Source organism: Delphinapterus leucas, chromosome 13 (assembly GCF_059928025.1).
Source record: "Delphinapterus leucas isolate spDelLeu-1000000601 "Yukka" chromosome 13, BTC_Dleu_Yukka2, whole genome shotgun sequence".
NCBI classification, from domain to species: Eukaryota; Metazoa; Chordata; class Mammalia; order Artiodactyla; family Monodontidae; genus Delphinapterus; species Delphinapterus leucas.
In genome coordinates this window covers 87391742-87411074 of record NC_143141.1, presented here as the reverse complement: position 1 = coordinate 87411074, position 19333 = coordinate 87391742, and the positions used below count along the sequence as shown (strand labels likewise).

Sequence of the window (19333 nt, the reverse complement as noted above, 5' to 3'; positions counted from 1 at the left end):
TATTTTATTCCTTTTCTTTTTTCCTTCATTTCCAGAAATGGTCGTGAGTCTACAAAAACAATTTAGCACACTGGTTGGTTCAACACCAACTGTTGAAAAACAAAGCCCTTCAAGTTTTCAGTTCAGCTGGACCGAAGAGGGCAGTGATAGAACTTGTTTCCATGGGCATAGCCTCCAGGGAGTCCTGAAGCAGAAAGGCCAGTCACTGATGACCAAGAATTCCCTCTATTGGCTGAGTACTCAGAAATTCTGTAAAAGGTATGTGATGCTCTTAGAAATGACAGGATAAAAAGCATGATGAAACTTCTAGTTTGGCCTGAAGGAGTTGGCTGTAGTAAGAGCCAGATAGGTGATTTGTTGGAATTAGAAGGTGGTGAACTTAGAATCAAGACACTCAGAATTACACACTGAGTGTTGTTTAAGGGATGGGCGTGTTGACTGACCTCACGGCGATAATCATTTCACAATATACACATGTGTCAAACCATCATGTCGGACTCCTTAAACTCACATACGTTGTATGTCAGTAATATATCAATAAAGCTGGAAGAAGTTTTAGATTATAAAGACTTTTCTGATTGTAACCTTATATTTTTATACTAATCTCATTCCCATATTGACATAGGAATTGTCTGTAAGGCACATTCCCATAGTTAAGAGGACGTGCTCGTGAATCCAGCTGTTCATATCCCAGCCCTGCCGCTCGCTCGTGTGGGCAGGTAATCTACCATCTCTACAGCTCTGTTGCCCTGATTGTAAACGCAGGGTATGGTACTGACCTTCCTCCCCTTCTCAAAACCTCTAGCAGCTCCCATCTCCTTCCGAGTAAAGTCAGGAGAGCCTGTGGGGCCGCCAGCCCCGCTCCTCTCTGCCCTCCCGCTCCTCCGCATGCCCACACTCGCCGCGCAGGTTCACAGCAGCCTCCTGGCCGCTCCTGGAGCTTGCCAGCCACACTCCCCGCGCAGGCCTTGGCACGTGTCGTACCTTCAGCCTGGAATGCTCTTCCGCCGTGTGTCTACAGAGGCTCACTTCCTTCAGGTTTTTGTTCAAATTTCACTTCCTCGGAGAGGCCTTTCTTAGCCATCCTGTCTAAAATATCACAGCTCTGCCCTCACACCCACACACACCTCATCACTCTCTAACCCCCCTGCCTATCTTTTTTGCTTATAGCTTTTGTCACTATTGAATGTATTATATTATTATATATATAACGTATTGTTATATATTTATTACATATTATTATATATTTATTTATATTATTATACATACACTAGAATGTCAGGTCCTTGAGTGCAGGGACTCTGTCTTATTTAATGAAAAATCTCAGAGACTAGGACAGTGCGTAGCACATAGTAGGTGCTCACCAAGTATTTGTTGAATGAATGAATGGAAAATAGAAGCTGCCTCATAGGGTTTTCATGAGAATTAAATGAGACGTATGGTGTCTGTCACATAGTAAATACTCGATAAATGATAACTATGATCATTTTTTTAAACAAAGCTAATTTTCTGTTGAAGAGTTTAACTTCCTGAGTTGAGTATCAGTCAAGATAAATAAAATGTAGAAAATACAGTAGAAGATACTAAAAGGAAGTTATCTGTATTAAAATTTACTGCTCAAAAAAACTTTAGCTGAGTCTAGAATGGTTAAGGAGTATAACTGTCTTAACAGCAACCACGAAAGGCCAGAATCCCAACCTTCGGTCAGCTCCGCATCTGGGGTGATACAGGCCTTTGAGCAGTCAGTGCAATGGCTTTTGTATAACTGATTCACTTTGTTATAAAGCAGAAACTAACACACCATTGTAAAGCAATTATACTCCAATAAAGATGTAAAAAAAAAAGATTTAAGTTTTCCTTGAGAAGAGGAGAAAAGGCTGTAGCCCTGTCCCGCGAGGGGCCCACACACAGGACCGGGCCTGTTAGGACGTGGTGTGCTGGTGCTGTTGTGTCTGCAGAGTCAGCCTGGGGAAGTTAGAGGGGAGCCTGTACCCTACACTTTTCACGTCGAACGATCAGTGGACTTTTGGATGTTCCTCATGAGTTTAATACTGTAATAAAAGATAGTTAGTTACAAATAAATACACCTTGGTATAGTCGGAGATGAAACAACCAAGATATTTTTCTCTGCAGGAATTACAAGGCTAAACACCAAACCATGTAGACGAATAATTTTATGATCCCATGATTTTATGCACCAAAATCATCCGTCGAATCACTTGCCTATTTAGACCATAGCCTAGAACCACAGAGTAAGCAAAAAAGGGTTCAGCTAACCTATCAAAAGGTCACTGAGTCCATGACTAAAGCTTATACACTTTTCTCAGAAAGCTCACTCGGAGCCTGCTCACTCTGCCTGGAGGTGTGTTTCTGTCAGGCTGAGTTGTCTGATTTCCAAATTCCTCATCATCAAAAGAAACAGAGTAGGCAGGAGACTGAGAGGTGTCTGCTGATACGCATCTTGACAGCAAATATAAATGATACTCATTTGACAAACAATAGAGGAACCAGCATCAGAAGCAGAAGCAGACAAAATAACTCAAATTACAGTGGGCTGAAGTTCATTCATGACACACAATAGCTCCGCAGAGCTAAATAAACCAGACCACGTCTCGGCTTCAACACAGAGCATGTCCCCAAATTGTGCATCCTCTCTACCTGTATTTTCTAATATTTCCACGATAACAGTGGACAGGTTGTCACAATATAATTTTAAAGGCTTTAACAAATATGCTGAATATGCTTTGCTTAATAATAACCAAGTAATGTATAACTGAGTTTTAAAAGATTTCCATCCAAAATGGTCACAATGAAATGTTTTGATGTTTAAGAGAGCAGATCTTCAGCTACATGGAGAATTTTGTTACACAGAAGGACTCATTTTTGTGGGTTCAGAAGAGACAAACATTGTACTATGAAATAATTTAGAGAACACTCAGGCCTTGAGAACTAAGCAGAGAGAGGCTGCAAGAGCACTTCAGATACTCGAAGGTGTTTATCCTTCTTCTCTGAGGCGGAGCCAACAATCTTGATGAATTTAAATGATTATATATTATATTTGGTTTTATCACTTAAAACTTTAGGAAAATTTAAACTTTCTGAGTTTATGATAAGGAATGTAATCCTTAAAAGATATTGTTATTGATTCAACTTAGAAATAAAAAGTCTTACTGTAGCAGATACTCCATATACCTTTTCTTAGCTTTCTGTTGTAATAATAAAGTTTTCCTTATGGTCCCTAGGCAAGAGAACAATATTTTTACCCTTTTTGTTGGTAATATTTTGTCTGAAAGAATCTCTCTTAATATAGCTAAAATTAAAACTTAGAAAAGAAGAAAAGCAAGAGGGCACCATCAATGACTTATATTTGATTTTTCCATTAAATCAGTCAATGCACAAACAGTTGATGCTTTTAAATTTCCTACTAGTGAACATAGTAGGGTATTAGCTTTTTTGTGTATTATTCAAATAGGCTTAAGATTTTAAGTGAAAATTTAAAAATCAATTTTAAAGGAATGTAGGGAAAGTGAACAATTTTGAGCCCTTACTGTGTGCCAATCATTGGTTAAGTGCTTCATATATATTCTCATGCAATCCTCTTTTCCATCCTATGAGGTGGTACTGTTATTTTTTCCTGTTTTACAGATGAAAGAACTAAGAGTAGTTACCCATAGTCACAACTGATGTGTGGCAAACTTTGTGGTGCAAATAGAAACATTCCTTCAGGAATTTAGGGCCATATATGTTATATATATCATAATATCTATACGTTTATATCCTCTGTGTACTGTTCACTTGTTTTTTAAAACTTTTTATTATGGAAATTTTCAATTGCACTCAAAAGCAGAGAGCATGGTATCATGAACGCCCCTGTACCCGTAGCCACCCCACTTCAGCAGTTGTCTACATGGCTAGACTTGCTTCCCCCATGCCCCAACTCCTTCACCCCTCTACTCCCAGTTTATATGGAAGAAAATCCCATACACTGTAATTTTCTTAAATAAAACCATGATACCATTAATCAGACATAAAAACTAATAGTAATTCCTTAATCTCGTCAAACATGCAGCCAATGTCTAGATTTTCCTGATTGTCACGTAATTTTTTTTTTAATTTATTTTTTTGCGGTACGCGGGCCTCTCACCGTTGTGGCCTCTCCCGTCGCGGAGCACAGGCTCCAGATGCGCAGGCTCAACGGCCATGGCTCGCGGACCCAGCCACTCCGCGGCATGTGGGATCTTCCCGGACCAGGGCACGAACCCGTGTCCCCTGCATCGGCAGGCGGACTCTCAACCACTGTGCCACCAGGGAAGCCCACGTAATTTTTTAAATAACTCAGAATCCAAGTAAAGTCCATACACTGCAGGTGGTAGAGATATCCCTTAAGTGCTTTAATTCATAAATTCCCCCTTTATCTCTTTTTTTTCCCCCTTGCAGTTTACTTATTGAGTAATCCAGGTCATGTGTCCTGTACAATTTCCCATAGTCTAGATATTACTGATTACAGCCCATGATACCACTTAAGGTGATCTCCTGTCCCCCTGCTTATACCTTGATATAGTTAGAGATTGATAGAGTTAGCAGTTTTAATTAGTGTTTTAGAGATTTTATGGTAGTGAGAGATTTGATCAGATTCAGGTTCTGCTACTTTAAAATAAGCAAAATTGCTTTGTAAACTCTTCTTTCTATAATACATACAGAATTGCAACATACATTATTAAGCCTGGTGTCTTATTTTGGATGGGAGTTGGGGATGATTTTTTTTTTCTTTCGTTTGTTTTAAAATATGTCCAGAATCTCTCCCTGTCTGCTTTTGTTTGTCTTGACCATGGTAAGAAGAGGGGGGCCCATCTGGAGTGGAAGAAGTCATGAGACCTGGCTCTGTACCACCTGTGTCCCATGGCATGGTGGCCAGGGACAGTGCTGAAATCTTTTTCCTTTATAAAATTTAGGATTCCTTCCAAATTGTTCTGTTTTCTTCCAGCTCAGAGTACTATTTTAAGCCTAACCATATATATTTTTTAAGTTACTTGGGGGATGTTCAAGGGATGGATGCATACGTTTCTAAAAGACCTTTAAATGTAGTGTCTTCCTTTTTCTTCCCCTTCTAGCTATTGTAAGCATGTGACAACCTACGAAGAATCGAATTTTTCTCTGAGTTATCAGTTTATACTAAATCTCTTCTCCTTCTTGCTAAGAATAAAGACCTCCCTTCTCCATGAAGAAGTGAGCTTAATAGAAAAGAGACTTTTTAAAGCAAAATACAGTACAACAAAAAAGAAATCTTCAAGATCCAGGAAAGCAAGAAAATGTTGAGAAAAATGAAATGGAAACTTTCTGGGGAAAATATTTTAATAGTGACAGTAATGTCAAATTGTAATATGACATTACAGAGAATGGTGAGAAATAGAATTTTGTTGCAAGCATGTACATACATACAAATATATGTATCAAACCGCTTATTAAAATGTATATTAGAAAACAGGTGGGCTTCCCTGGTGGCGCAGTGGTTGAGAGTCCACCTGCCGATGCAGGGGACATGGGTTCATGTCCCGGTCCGGGAAGATCCCACATGCCGCGGAGCGGCTGGGCCCGTGAGCCATGGCCGCTGAGCCTGCGCGTCCGGAGCCTGTGCTCCACAACGGGGGAGGCCACAACAGTGAGAGGCCCGCATACTGGAAAAAAAAAAAAAGAAAACAGGTGAAATTTGTTTGAATTTATTTTTTAAATTATGAATGTTCTCATTGTTAAAATAATAATGTTGTATAAATGGTATCCAGGAGTTTGTATTCATTGTATTTTAAAGCTAAATTTTCTTTTTAAACTAGATCACTTCCTTAACTCTTTATATCCCAGAATAAATCCCAGATGGATCAAAGATCTAAACATTATAATCTTTTATATATACATATATAAAGTATTAGAAGAAAACAAGTGTGAATGCTATGATGATCTTGGATTGGGGAAGGACTTTCTAAGATGTCTCAAAACCAGAAACCAAAAGGAAAAGATTGATAATGTGACTACAAAGTCAAAGGCAAATGACAAACTGGGAAAATATATTTGTAGTATATGATGGACAAAGGAATAATTCCTTTAATGTATCAATGCCACTTGCAAAGCAATAGGAAAAAGATAAGCCGAACAAGGGATATGAAAAGATAGCTTTCTGAAAAAAAAACAACAACAAAGGCCAAGCTAAAAAACGTGATAGGATACTCAACCTCACTCATATTAAATACAAATTATGGAGATATTATTTCCCACATGTTAGATTGGCAAAGATTATAAAGGTTTATAATACCTGGTGAGGATATTGGAAAATGAGGCATTCTGATTCATAGTTCATTTATTCATGCAATAAACACTTACTGAGCAACTTCTCTATGTTCCAGGCACATGCCAGACCCTGGAGGTACAGAACTGAACAGGGCCTTTAAAGATCATCTATTCTAATTGGGCAGGGACAAATAGTCTACAAATAAATAATATTTGGGGTCATGAAGTGCAATGAAGAAAAAGTAAAGGGTAAGTGATCAGGTGGGCGATTTTGTAAAAAGTAATTGAAGGAGGACCCTCTGGGGAGGTGACATTTGAGTCGAGACCCACCCGTATGAAGTACAGTCAAGGGAGCAAGCCCTGTAGCCATCCAGAGGAAGATCATTCCAGGCAGAGGAAACACGCAAAGGCTCTGAGGCAGGAGTACGCTTGATGGATTCAGGGAATAGCAAATCGTTTGGGTCAGCTGGAGATTTGGGGTTGAAGGGGAGAGAGGTAACAGATGGCTTGGAAGAGGTTGCCATCAAGGCCATGATCAGGGCTTTGGCTTTTGTCCCAAGTGTGTCACAGGAAGCCATTGGACATTTTTGAGCAAAAGAAAGATGTGATCCAACCTATGTCAAAAGGATCAGCTTCGGGCTTCCCTGGTGGCACAGTGGTTGAGAGTCCACCTGCCGATGCAGGGGACACTGGTTCGTGCCCCGGTCCGGGAAGATCCCACATGCCGCGGAGCGGCTGGGTCCGTGAGCCATGGCCGCTGAGCCTGCGCGTCCGGAGCCTGTGGTCCACAACGGGAGAGGCCACAGCAGTGAGAGGCCCGCGTACAGCAAAAAAAAAAAAAAAAAAAAAAAGGATCAGCTTCAGTTCTTAAATGTAGGAATCATCAGCATATAAGTAATATTTTAAAACAGTGAGACTAGATGGGATCTCCTAGGGAGTTAGTATAGAGAGAAAAGGTTTTCATAGATACTCTTTATGAAGTTGAGCAAGTTCCCATCTACCTTAGTTTGCTGAGAGGTTTTGGTCAGGAATTGATGTTGATTTTTTTTTCAAATGCTTTTCCTGCATCTATGAGATGCAGGTTTTTCTTTTTTAGCCAGTTAATATGGTAGTTTACACTGAGTTACAAATGTTAAACCAACCTTAGATTCCTAGGATAAACCCCACTTAGTCATGATCTATTATCCTTTTAAAGTACTGTTGAATTTAATTTGCTGAAATTTTGTTAAGAAATTTTGCATCCATGTTCATAAGGAATGTTGTTCTGTAGCTTTCTTTTCTTGTGATTTCTTTATCCAGTTTTGGTATCAGAATAATGCTATAATCACAGAGTTGAGTTATGAGTTATGAAGCATCCCCTTCGCTTCTTGTTTGTTTTCCAGAAGCATTTGTGTTGGGTTCTTCCTCTTATATAGGAGGTGCTCAATGCATGCTATTACTGTTGCAGTAATCCCTCTCTTCCCTTTCAGGCAGTAGGTGGATAAGCTTTTCCTGTGGTTGAATAGTTTTTAGATGTGAGCACACTCAGAGAAGTAACACTTCTTTATTAGGCTTAAATGTAACTCATAAGGTTGAAATGCATGCAAAACCTTATTTTTTTTCAGTTTGTGGGTGCTGAAAACTTTTTATACCTTTGAGCAATCTGTCTCAATATTTTTAAGTGTATGGAACTTGTTAGCAGGTAGTGAAGTGAAGCCCATCTGGGTCTGGATTGGGAAAGTTTTCTTTGTGGGAAGGTTTTCAACTATAAATTCAGTTTGTTTAATATCTATAGGGTTATTCAGGTTATCTATCTCTTTTTGAGAAAGCTTTGCTCTTCAAAGGACACTTATGAAAATGAAAATTTAAACCACTGGCTGGGGGAAAATATTTGCAAAAAAAAGTTTGCAAAAACAAGCCCTGACAAAGGGCTTGTATCTGTATAAATAATTCTTACAATTCAATAATAAGAAAGCAAACAATCCAATTAAAAATGAGCAGAAGATTTGAGCCGACACTTCACCAAAGAAAATACACAGAGAACAAATAAGCCCTTGAAAGGTGCTCAACATCATTAGTTATTAGGAAAAAGTAAGTTAAAACCAGAAGGAGATACCACTACACACCCAGTGGAATGGCTTAAATTTTAGAAGACTGCCCATAGTAAGTGTTGGCAAGAATTGGGAGCAACTGGTGCTCCGAGCTGCTGACGGGAATGTAAAATGGTACAACCATTTTAGAAAACAGGTTGGTAGTTTCTGAAAAGTGAAAAATATATCTACTATATGATCCAGCCATTCCACTACTAGGTGTTTACGCAGGAAAAATAAAAGCATTTTCCACACAAAGACTTGTACACAGATATTCTTATTTGAGATCACAAAAAAAGGTAGACAATCCAAATGGCCATCAACAGGTGAATGGATGTGGTGTATATCCATACAAGGGAATACTTAGCTATAAAAAGAGACGAACCATTGAAACAAGTGACAACACTCTGCTCAGGGGTGGGACTGGGGGGAGTATATAAGAAGCATGTCTTTCTATAACTTAAAACATTGCTTTCCAAAGATCTGAACTGGAAAATTATTTGAATATGAATTTTATGGAATCAGCACCATGATTTGAAGTGCTATGGTACTTCAGTTGAGTGAAGAGTTGAATTTGCTAACAAGCCCTCCAGGTGACTCTCATACACCTGGAGGGCTAAGCTCATGGCCATGCAAAGATAGCACGCATGTGCTGAAATTGGGTTAAATTTCGTATTAGAGTGTGAGAACCACTGGCCTCAGGGCCGTCCACAGGCAGGGGCACTCAGCTCCACTCAGCTCCAACAGCCACCTTCCGTATCCTCGCTGGGAGCTACTTCTGGGTCCTTTCCACCCTCAGGGCACCTTAGTAGGCTGGGCAGCCATTCCTTCTGCGCTGCCATCACCCCACCCGTGTCGGCACAGGGCACTCTGTAGGTGGTCTCCGCAAGCCTTCTCTGCCTAAATACTTGCCTCAGCTATTTCTAAGCTGCGCGATTATGAAATAAGGCAGAAGCAGGCAAAGTGCCATAATGGATGTGCAAATAGAGCCCAAAAGGAGCATTGACGGGGAAGAGGCCTACACCCCTGGAAGGCTCGGGCGTGGAGGAACTGGATTCCTGGGCAGGCTGCCCCTGCCAGAAGCAGGAATCAAATCTTTTCAAATTGATTCCCCTTTCAGGGGAACTAATAAATTATCTTGCCACTAGAGTGACTTGTGATACTTGTTCATTTGGATGGAATCTCTTTTATGAATAAATCTCATTTAGTTTTGTTTTTTTTTTAGTTAAATTGCTTACCACTGCAGTGAAACATAATTTTACAATTTAGGGGACCACCCTAAAGGGAAGTAGAACCAAATAGGATTTCACATGGTCTCAGATCCAGTAACCATTGTAATAGTGTGAAATCAGATACTTCTAGGGAGTGAAAATAGAATACAGCAGATACTTCTGGGAAAAAGGTCTTCAAATTGTTTTATGTCTCTCAGTGATCAGTCTAAGATCATGGCCATGCAAAGATAGCATGCATGTGCTGAAACTGAGTTAAATTTCGTATTTTTAGTTGTCTTAGATCATCAAAACATCTCGGAAAGCACAGCTATGAAACGCACTCATTAAGCACCTATCTACTTATTGAACATTTTACACATTTTCTCACTTGATGTATTTAGATAAATCTATCCATCTACAGCTACAGCAATTAAAGGTTTCATCACAGTAGATTAAAGCAAAAACTTTAAACGTGTTAAAATTTTTCTTTAAAAATTTAAATCCGGTGAAAATACAATGAGCATCTTTTCCCACGAGAATACAGAACATTGTCCCAAACAGTTCATTAGTCTACAGGAATAGCTCATACATGTTGAACATAGTTCTGTTGCTTTGGGGTTTTTTGTGTTTTAATCCTTAAAAAAATGCAGGTTTCTTTAGGCAGCGTGAGATTCTTTGTTAGACTTAAAAGGAATGGGAGTGTCTCCTACCTGCCAGGTTTGGCTTCTCTAGCATGGGATCAATCAACATTGTTATGGGAACATAATGATTGTTCGCAGGGCGAGGAGCCTTATCTCACCTGAAGGGTAGCATTTCCCTCTGGCCGGGAAGCAGCAGACCTGTCACTGCCACTCAGAAGTGGCACTTCTATAGCCCAAAGGAAGGAGGCCGAACACTGACCTGTAGAGTGTCTATAGTCCTTTGTTATCTCTTTGGGATTTTTCCCCCCTCCATTGGCACAAAGCCACCTAGAGGGGAAAAAAAAAGAAGTACTAATTCCACCGTATGTTGACACAGAAAGCTATACTGCTTAGAAGGAAAGAAGAAGCATTACTTCCGAGTCTCAAGGAAAACCTTGAATAGAATTTCCAAAGTATGGTGGCTATAAAATTCTGTTGAGTTATTAAATATTGCAGATAGCTAAAAGTGTTTAAAAGTGTGTATTTTTATCTTGAGTATTTAGCCGGTGACTTTTTAAAATTTAAAATGCCTTTGCATTCTTGAAAGCCGAGTAAATTCACACAGTATTGTCTCACAAAATGTTTTCAAGAAGCCCTTAGTGTATGTTCCCTTGTGAAGTATTTAAGTATAAAGTGATGGTAGTGCCGAACTTACCTGATAATACACTGCGACTTGAGAAGAACTTACAAAAGAGTCCTTTATTGACTATAAATTAAGAACCTGCTATTTCAGCTGACTTGGTCTTTTGCCCTCTGCAACAATGAGTTCCTTCTGGAAAATTATCAAATATCAAATATCCATAAAACATGTAAGGTACATGCTTTATGGATATTTGAGTTGAACAGGGTGACTCACACAGATATTCCCAAAGGAAATTTTAAGTTAGAATACCACTTAAATGTAATTATCTTTTGTCACCACTGTTGTCCACGTTAATTCAGATTAAGTGATTTTGTTAAACATTACCTAAAATGAAAAAAATGGTCTCTGAATTTTAAAACTCCCAAAGTTAAAGTAGCAAAAATGTGTTCTTTACCATGTTAGAGGATAAGAAAATGTTATAAAACATGTTTACTGACTTTCACCTTTCTCATCTTGGAAATTCACACCAGAAATAAAAGTCTCCCTGGGAAGGTCTCTGCTTGGGGTCCCTGGCACCCTAAGCAGTCAGCCTGCTGGGACCCTCGGGCAGGGGCCAGCACCTCGCCACGCCCATCTAGCCACAATGTCTTTCTCAAAGTGCAGCCCAGGGATCTGCGTCTGATCAAGACGGGGCTCCCCTGCCTGCCCCCTTCTCACCACTGCCTGCCCCCTTCTCACCACTGCCTGAGGATCAGAGTGGGTGGATTGGCCTCAGAGTCTGCATTTTATCCCCTGGCACCCCACCGCCCATCCCCAGGCGCAGAGGATAGGGACTACCCCCCACCACCTGCCTCCACCTCCCCAACCCCAGCCTACTTCAGTCCCCCCTCTGTCTGAAAAGGCATCAAAGGGAGCTCCGTTCTTTCAGTTCCTCTGCACCCACAGCGCCTCCTGTTTTTGGCATTTAGTATAGCCTGATTCAGCGTGTGTCCTGTTGTCCTGACTAGGCAGGAAGTTGGAGACTGGGGGCCATTTCTCATGGCTCCATATAGAGCCCTACATCCAGTATTTGTTTAATAAATGTCTTTGATGAAAGTAATGATGATAAAAAAAGGAAAATTACAAAAAGCTTCCTACTTTCTTATCAGTTACCACAGTGCAATGATCACTACTTAATGAATGAACTTAGTTGTCTGCCTTCCAAATGTTGGTTTGGAATCAAACTGAAGTACTTTTAAGACAGAAGGGGGAAGGAAATGGACATAACTTTTGCCCACGGTCTACCTGTGGCCTCATCCACTAACTATATAGTACTCAGAATGTGCCAGGCACCGTCCTAAGCACTTGACCCAAATCGCCTCTTTTAATCCTTGCGTCATCACAGATGATGTTGTGCTGTATTATTTTACAAATAAGGACATTGAGACATTCTGATCCCAGGTAGCCTAGCTCCAGAATCCGTGGGCTTTACCAACTTACAGAGCTATGTCTGGAAGACCTCAGCCCCTGGTGATGTCAGTTTGGAATCTAAGGAACTGCAATGCTACTCCAAAGAAGAAAACATTAGCATATGTGAGGAGAGTGTATCCTCGCCAAACCCCTCCTCCAAGCCTCCTCCCCAAGCCTGTTTGTCCTTTGTGCTCCGGTCTCAGTCACAGCTCCGTTGGCTGACCACCCAAGCTATATGTCGCCAGCCCTCGCTACCTGTCACCACCAACGTCTCATCCGTCACTCAGCCCTGGTAGTTCCACCACCGAGTTTCTCTCTGGCTAGTGTCCAATCTTCCGTCGACACAGTTACCGCCCACCTCAGGCCCTCATCTCCTCCCCCGTGGTAGGTTGCAAAACCTCTCACCTTTCCAAACATTTCTCATTCCTCTGCCAGTTATTTTCCAAAACTGGATCTAATAGCACTTTGAGGCTCAAAACCCTTTGATGGCTCCCTGCTGCCTGCAACCCGATGGGGTGGCCTGGGGTCCATTACAATGTGGCTCCCACACAACTTTCCCTGTCTCACGCCCTGCGCCTTCTCCCTCCATCTTGGGCAAGGGGCTTCTGAACACTCGCGCTTGGCACCTTTCTCGTGCTGTATTCTCTGTCAGGAGTGTCCTCCCTTATCTCAGGAGAACCTTTATTCCTCCTTGATGACCCTGCTCAAATGCCATCTCCTCCACTTTCCCCACCTCAGCTCCCAGGCAGAATCCATCCTTCCCAATGCATAGAGCACACGTCTCATTAGAGCATTTACAACATTCGTGCTAACATGCCTTTGTCTCCAGATGGAGCAATTTGATTGCCAGACAGTGAGTTGAGTATGTACCTATACACCTGGGGCTGGGTGGGAGATTTTGAGGTTAAGACACCTGAGACCTTATATGAAAAATAGAGTTCACAAAGGTAAAATGATATATGTAACATGTCATAGAAGAAGCATATTTAGGAGATTTTACACATCTAATTGGTGATAATGAGGTTTATACAATTAATTTCCACTTACCACCATAGCTCGTCAGAAACTTTGCAGGACTTCTCTTCTACACATTTTCAGTGGGACGCCAGTACATCAGTTTTGCTTCACTAAGGATCACATGTATACTAAGAAGCACGTTTTGTGCTTTGCCTGGTCCTCCATCTACTTGTTAGAGCCTCTGATTTCTTTTCTCAGAGCTGCTGTCCTCATCTGCTGATCCCCACAGTGGCCCCAGGGTAGAGTCCCACGGAGTTTTGTGATGCTTTGAGGCACTTTTATTAAAAGGATTGAAGGATACCTATGTAAGTAATGCTCAACTGTCTCCCAACTCCCAAGTAATACAGCCATAGTGATGCCCACGATCATTTCAGACCAAACACACACCAGTCCCTTTCCCCTCATGGAAAGCAATCCTGATTTCTACTTCTTCTTTCTCTTTTTTTTTTTTTTTTTGCGGTACGCGGGCCTCTCACTGTTGTGGCCTCTCCCGTTGCGGAGCACAGGCTCTGGACGCGCAGGCTCAGCGGCCATGGCTCACGGGCCCAGCCGCTCCACGGCATGTGGGATCTTCCCGGACCGGGGCACGAACCCGTGTCCCCTGCATTGGCAGGTGGACTCTCAACCACTGCGCCACCAGGGAAGCCCTCTACTTCTTCTCTCTTGATGCTTGTCTCAAAGTTCTCCTGATTTTTCCCTTCTCCTTTTTTCAATCTCTAAATCTTCCTTTCTCTAATTACCACCAATAGATGTAATTCAAAATTCCAGATACTGGAATTGATAGTCTCATGGTGTAGAAAAGATACACAAAAGTGAGTGTATCTACACATTAAAACCGAGTTCATGAAATGTCAACTTTGGGCAAGTGACAATCCCTTTCCCTGTTTCCTACCTATGAGATTAATATCTCTTGTACTAAAATTTGATGAGATGCTACAGCTTTAAATGGATATAATTTTATAGCTGAAGATGTTTTACCACTAGACACCTTTTCTTTGAAGAGTAAAATACGCAAATGTGAGCCAGCAAGCAGAGCCAGGGCCTCGCAGCCCCCCTGCCTGTGGCGTTTCCTTGAACTGGCAGGAAGCATCATGGCTCCACCTCACTCCGCGTTAGTCACAGGCAAGAGAGGTTTCCTGTTGCAGCTGTTGAGCCTTCACTGGAATGACTGCTCTACAGTGAAGCCATAAGAAAAGAATGTGAGATATCTGGGTTCTAGTTGCCAGAAGGAGGGTGACACCCAACTTGACATGGCTCCTTCTGCCTCCATTCAGAAACGGAGAGAGTCTGGATGGAGGGCCAGGTATTGGACGAGACTCACCTGAGACCACAGTCATCCTGGCCCAACAGGTGGCCAAGGTGGGGCAGGGGCAGAGTCTCCAAGAGCAAGCACGTTTGCAGCAATGCCACTGAAGACATTTGAAAAGAGAGTGTGTGGCAAACGCAACGTGGAGAGTCAGTGCTTGGGAATCAACTTAGAGAACGATCAAACGCCATCTCCCAAGCCAGATGTTGTCACAAGGAGCCCCGGCCGTGGCCCTGCCACATTTAAAGTGTCCAGGCTGCTTTATGATGGGGCCACAGGCGAAACCCCGGAATATCAGGCGGAAATACTCACATATTAGCAGCACCACCACCTAGAGGGAAAGTGTGGGATTTGGAAATGAGATGCCTGGGTTCATGTCCCGAATTTACTGGCTATGAGACTTTGAAAATATTGTTTGATCTCTCTGGACCTCGTTTCTCCATCTACAAGATGGGCGTAACCCTCTCTACCTCATAGGGTTGCTTTAAGGATCAGGTGACTCAGGTACGTGATTGCTTTGAGCACCGGCTACCTCCAGGAGGTTGCTGTCATTACCATCCTGAATAACAACAATCGTTGATCCTCTGTAATGTGCTTATCCCCATGCTAGATGATGAGGGATTTTTTAAAAATATGATATATAGTTTCTGTTCCTTAAGCAGCTTATAATACAGTGAGGAAAATGGGGAGATGGAACATTTAATGTTTATTGAGTTCTAATAGGTCTGGCATTGTTTGAAACACTTTTCATGAAACAAAACAAACCTATCAGCCCTTGGTGACAGGGATCTCTCATATTCCCCAGTTGAGGAAATTGAGGCTCAGAGGTTCCAGAATGTCCTAAATCACAGAGCTGGGAGGCAAGGGTGGAGATTCCACACCCTCCCTTCCACACCCCATTTGTCCAGAGTGGATGACTTTCATCTCACAAGAGGCACTGGCAAACGGGGTGAGACACAATGGCTCTGGTGAACTGGCTGGTACAGATTCTTGGATGTCAGGCATGGAGGCTGTGCCCTCATCTTGCTACTACTTCAGCTCTCTCTTCAATATGGGCTGTTTCAGGGTGAGATCCCTGCCTGTGACAAGCCCCGCACATGGCTGGTCAGGCTACAGTTAGGTTGCATGGCCAACAAACAAGTGCTTGGACGGATGGGACAGGGTTCCTGCCCTGCTGGTCTCTAAAGAAGATGGAAGCAAACCATTCAGGGTCTTTGAGCCAGGCATTGCGTGAGACTCTTTAACTGCATTATCCTTTGTAACTCTGCAAAACTTGATACTGTTTTCCTCATTTTACAGTTGAGAAAACTGGGGACTGGCAGTGAAGTAGACTGCTTAAAGTAAAAACAGGAGGTAGATCTGAGGTTTGAATCCAGATCTTATGCACTTAAAGTCATCCCCTCAAACTCATGCAAAACTGAATTAACTAAAAGGCACAGATGCTCGTGATGAGTGGTTATTCAGGGGTAGCTGAGGAGCTGGGGGAGGAATTTGTATGGGATGGGAAGGGTTCCTGGAGGAGATGGCATTGGAGGTCGGCCTTGAAAGAAGATGCATGACAGGGGTGGTGAGGTGGAGAGAAGGAACAGCACAGGAAACCAGGGGCCTGAAATTGCAGGATGTATTCAGGGAACTCTGTGATGGGGTCCAGGGCATTGGGGCCTTTTAACTGGGACATAAATTTGGAACTGTAGGTTGGGGCCAAATTGGGAAGGAACTTGAATGCCAGGCTTAGGAGCTTGGACTGCAGTCTGTAAACTGTGGGTAGCCAAGATCAGAACTATTCTTAGCAACCATTCTTAGAGTTGGGGGACACTGGAGCTGGAAGGGACCAGATGACCTGTCCAACCTCATCCTTTTCCGGAAGCCCAAAGAGAAGTGACTCTACTGAGGTCACCAGCAGGTCAGTGGAACTTGGACTAGAACACAGGTCTGTGACTCTCCCAATCCACCTCCCGGTCCGCCTCTTTACTTCCACAAGTCTGTTAAAACCAGGTGGTCTCCTACGGGAGAGGGGCCCAAAATTCATTTCCTATTCTGAAGCCCACGACTTGGGAAGTTACCGCAAAGATCCTCCTTCTCTTAAAAAAAAAAAGGACCCAGGGACTTCCCTGGTGGCACAGTGGTTAAGAATTCACCTGTCAATGCAGGGGACACGGGTTCAATCCCTGGTCCGGGAAGATCCCACGTGCCGTGGAGCAACCAAGCCCATACGCCACAACTACTGAACCTGTGCACTAAAGCTCGAGAGCCACAACTACTGAGCCTGTGTGCCACAACTACTGAAGCCCGCGCACCTAGAGCCCGCGCTCTGCAACAAGCCACCACAATGAGAAGCCCGCGCACCGCGACGAAGAGTAGCCCCTGCTCGCCACAACTAGAGAAAGTCTGCATGCAGCAACGAAGACCCAACGCAGCCAAAAATAAATAAAATTTAAAAAAGAATTGTTAATTTAAAAAAATCACTGATTGCTTACTCATAGTGTCTAGTTATCATACATCCATACGAAGAAATAATATGCAGCCATTTTTAAGGTGCAGTAGATGTATAGGTGCTGACATGGAAAATGTGCAAGACCCTAAAGTAAGTGAAAGCAAGCAAGCTGAGGAGGGCTGGGCACAGTATGCATCCCACTGTATAAGAAAATAAAACATATGTATGTTTGTGGATGCATATGAAATATCTGGAAAGTTATACGAAAACTGGTAACAGTGGTTATCTCTGGGGAGAGGGACAGGAGGGAAGAGGGAGCAACTCTGTGCTCTAAACCCTCTGTATTGCTTACATTTCCTTCTTCTTTTTTTACTATAAGCATGTATTATTTTTATAATTTTAAGAATAGTAAAAAATTTTTTTAAATAAGGTATGGCCAACAGCTCATAGATATGGATTTTAACTTCTATTTTAGAGAGCTCTTGGAGACAAACTAAATAAGCCAATACTCAGATTTACAAAATAGACCCAATTTTTTTATTAGTACATCTAAGTTCTAATAACCTCAGGCCTTTACTGTTCTTGTTTTTGGATTTATGGTTTGATATTTATTCATTCATCCCATATTTATTTTGTGCCTATCGCGTACCAGGCAGTGGGACTGAAGCATGAGGTCGTGCGTCTTCTGCAATAGGAAAGTAATTTAAGCCAATCCCCGATGTGGTCCAGATGGGAGGAGGCTGAGGGCCAGAAGAGATGCCTGCAGAGGAAGGTACCCATCCAGTGAACACTTCCTGGACAGCTTCTATGTGAATACCAGGAGGCTGGGGACCATAAAATGAAAGCGGTACAATCCCTGCCCTCTCTTGAAAAGCTCCCACTTATGGTGGAGACAGAAACAAACAGAAAATCGAGTATTACAAACAGAATGTGGTAAGTGTGGTGATGGGGTGATGCACAAGTACCGTGGGTGCACGTGGGCCACTTAACCCAGCCTAGAAGGCCGGGGAGGACAGCTGGAGGAAGGGGAGGGGGTCCTAGCCCAGCCTGGACGCTTGAGTGAAGTTTGCCAAGCAGGAAGAGGAGGAGCAGGGGCTGGGGGGCAGGGCGTGTTCTTAGCAGAGCAGAGCAGGGCCAGGAGCAGAATTGCAAAAGGGCGGGCGGAGCTGTTCAGTCACACTCGTGCTAAGGTGTCTGGACTTTATCCAGAGTGTAAAAGGTGACAAGATCTAAAATTTGTGCTTGATAAAGGTCACTCTGGCCACATCTGGAGACAGATTAGAGGAAGAAGAGGGAAGGATGAGGTAAAGAGACATTGTTTCCCAACTTGAGTCACGTCTGCGGCACAGCTCTGCTGATTTGCACCATATCTGGGGACCACGTGTACTATTATTTACTTAATTATTTTTAAGTTAGCCCACTTTAAAAATATAATTTATTTAAACAAGATAGTGAAGAATAAAAAAGAACAGCCTCCCTGGCTCCAGCGTGGTACCCAGGGCTAGAGGACAGAAACTGGAAATGGCAGAAGGGCATGATGGCGTCTGTGGTTGCCTGTTTAGGTCCCAAGAGGCCTAGAGAACAGGGAGCAGGAAGTTGGTGGGAGTGGATGAGGGATCAGCTGGTACTGAATGAAGGCCCTAATGGCCTCCATGTTGCTAAATGCCCATCTTTCTTAACCTCCTGGCAGCATGTGACCTGACTGACCACCTTTCCTCCTTGCTTCCTTTTCCTCCAGTGTTGGTCCCATTCTTTCCTGTCTCTCTGCCACTGAGGTTCATCCCATCTCCAGGCTCTCAATACCATCTCTCTGCTGATGATTCCCAGATGTCATTTCAAACCTGACTTCTCCCAGGACTCCAGGCTCATATCAAACCATCTGCTGATACATCTACTTGGATCTCTAATAAAAACCTTGAAATTAACATGACCAAAATGAAACCCCGACCTCCTCCAGACCTTCTCTGCCTGCAGTCTTCCCCATCTCAATGATGGCCAAGCATTCTTTTCAGTTTTCAGCTGAAAACCTTGTAGTCTTTGACTCTCTGTTTTTCCTCTCACACCCTATATCCGATTTTCAGGAAATTCTGTTGGTTTTACCTCCAGAATAGATCCAAAATTTGACCACTTCTCACCACTCCAACCTACCACCCTAAGCCAAGCGACTAGTATCTTTGGCTTGGTCTCCCTGCTCCCACATTTGTCCCCTACCACCCAACAGCCAGCTTATTTACTTTCAAACAGGAGTGAGGTCATGTCACTGCCCTATTCCAAACCTTCCAATGCTTCCTCATCTCACTCAGTA

The 19333-nt window shown here is 42.7% G+C and overlaps 1 protein-coding gene across 9 annotated transcripts in view; it reads left to right on the top strand.

Annotated features, from left to right (window-relative positions):
- Window positions 1–5775, top strand: part of TAF1B (TATA-box binding protein associated factor, RNA polymerase I subunit B) — a 59363-nt gene extending 53588 nt beyond the window's left edge. For 5 of the 9 annotated variants that reach the window (XM_022554202.3, XM_089923462.1, XM_089923461.1 and 2 more), the window contains 2 exons: window positions 36–258; window positions 5112–5775. In XM_022554202.3, the coding sequence (XP_022409910.1) occupies window positions 36–258; window positions 5112–5316 (428 nt within the window). In that variant the 3' untranslated portion in view covers window positions 5317–5775. Of the gene's footprint in view, window positions 1–35; window positions 259–625 lie in introns of those variants that run through there. The other 4 variants (XR_016395534.1, XM_089923459.1, XM_022554204.3 and 1 more) reach the window with 4 other exon arrangements.
- Window positions 5776–19333: the final 13558 nt, after the last annotated feature.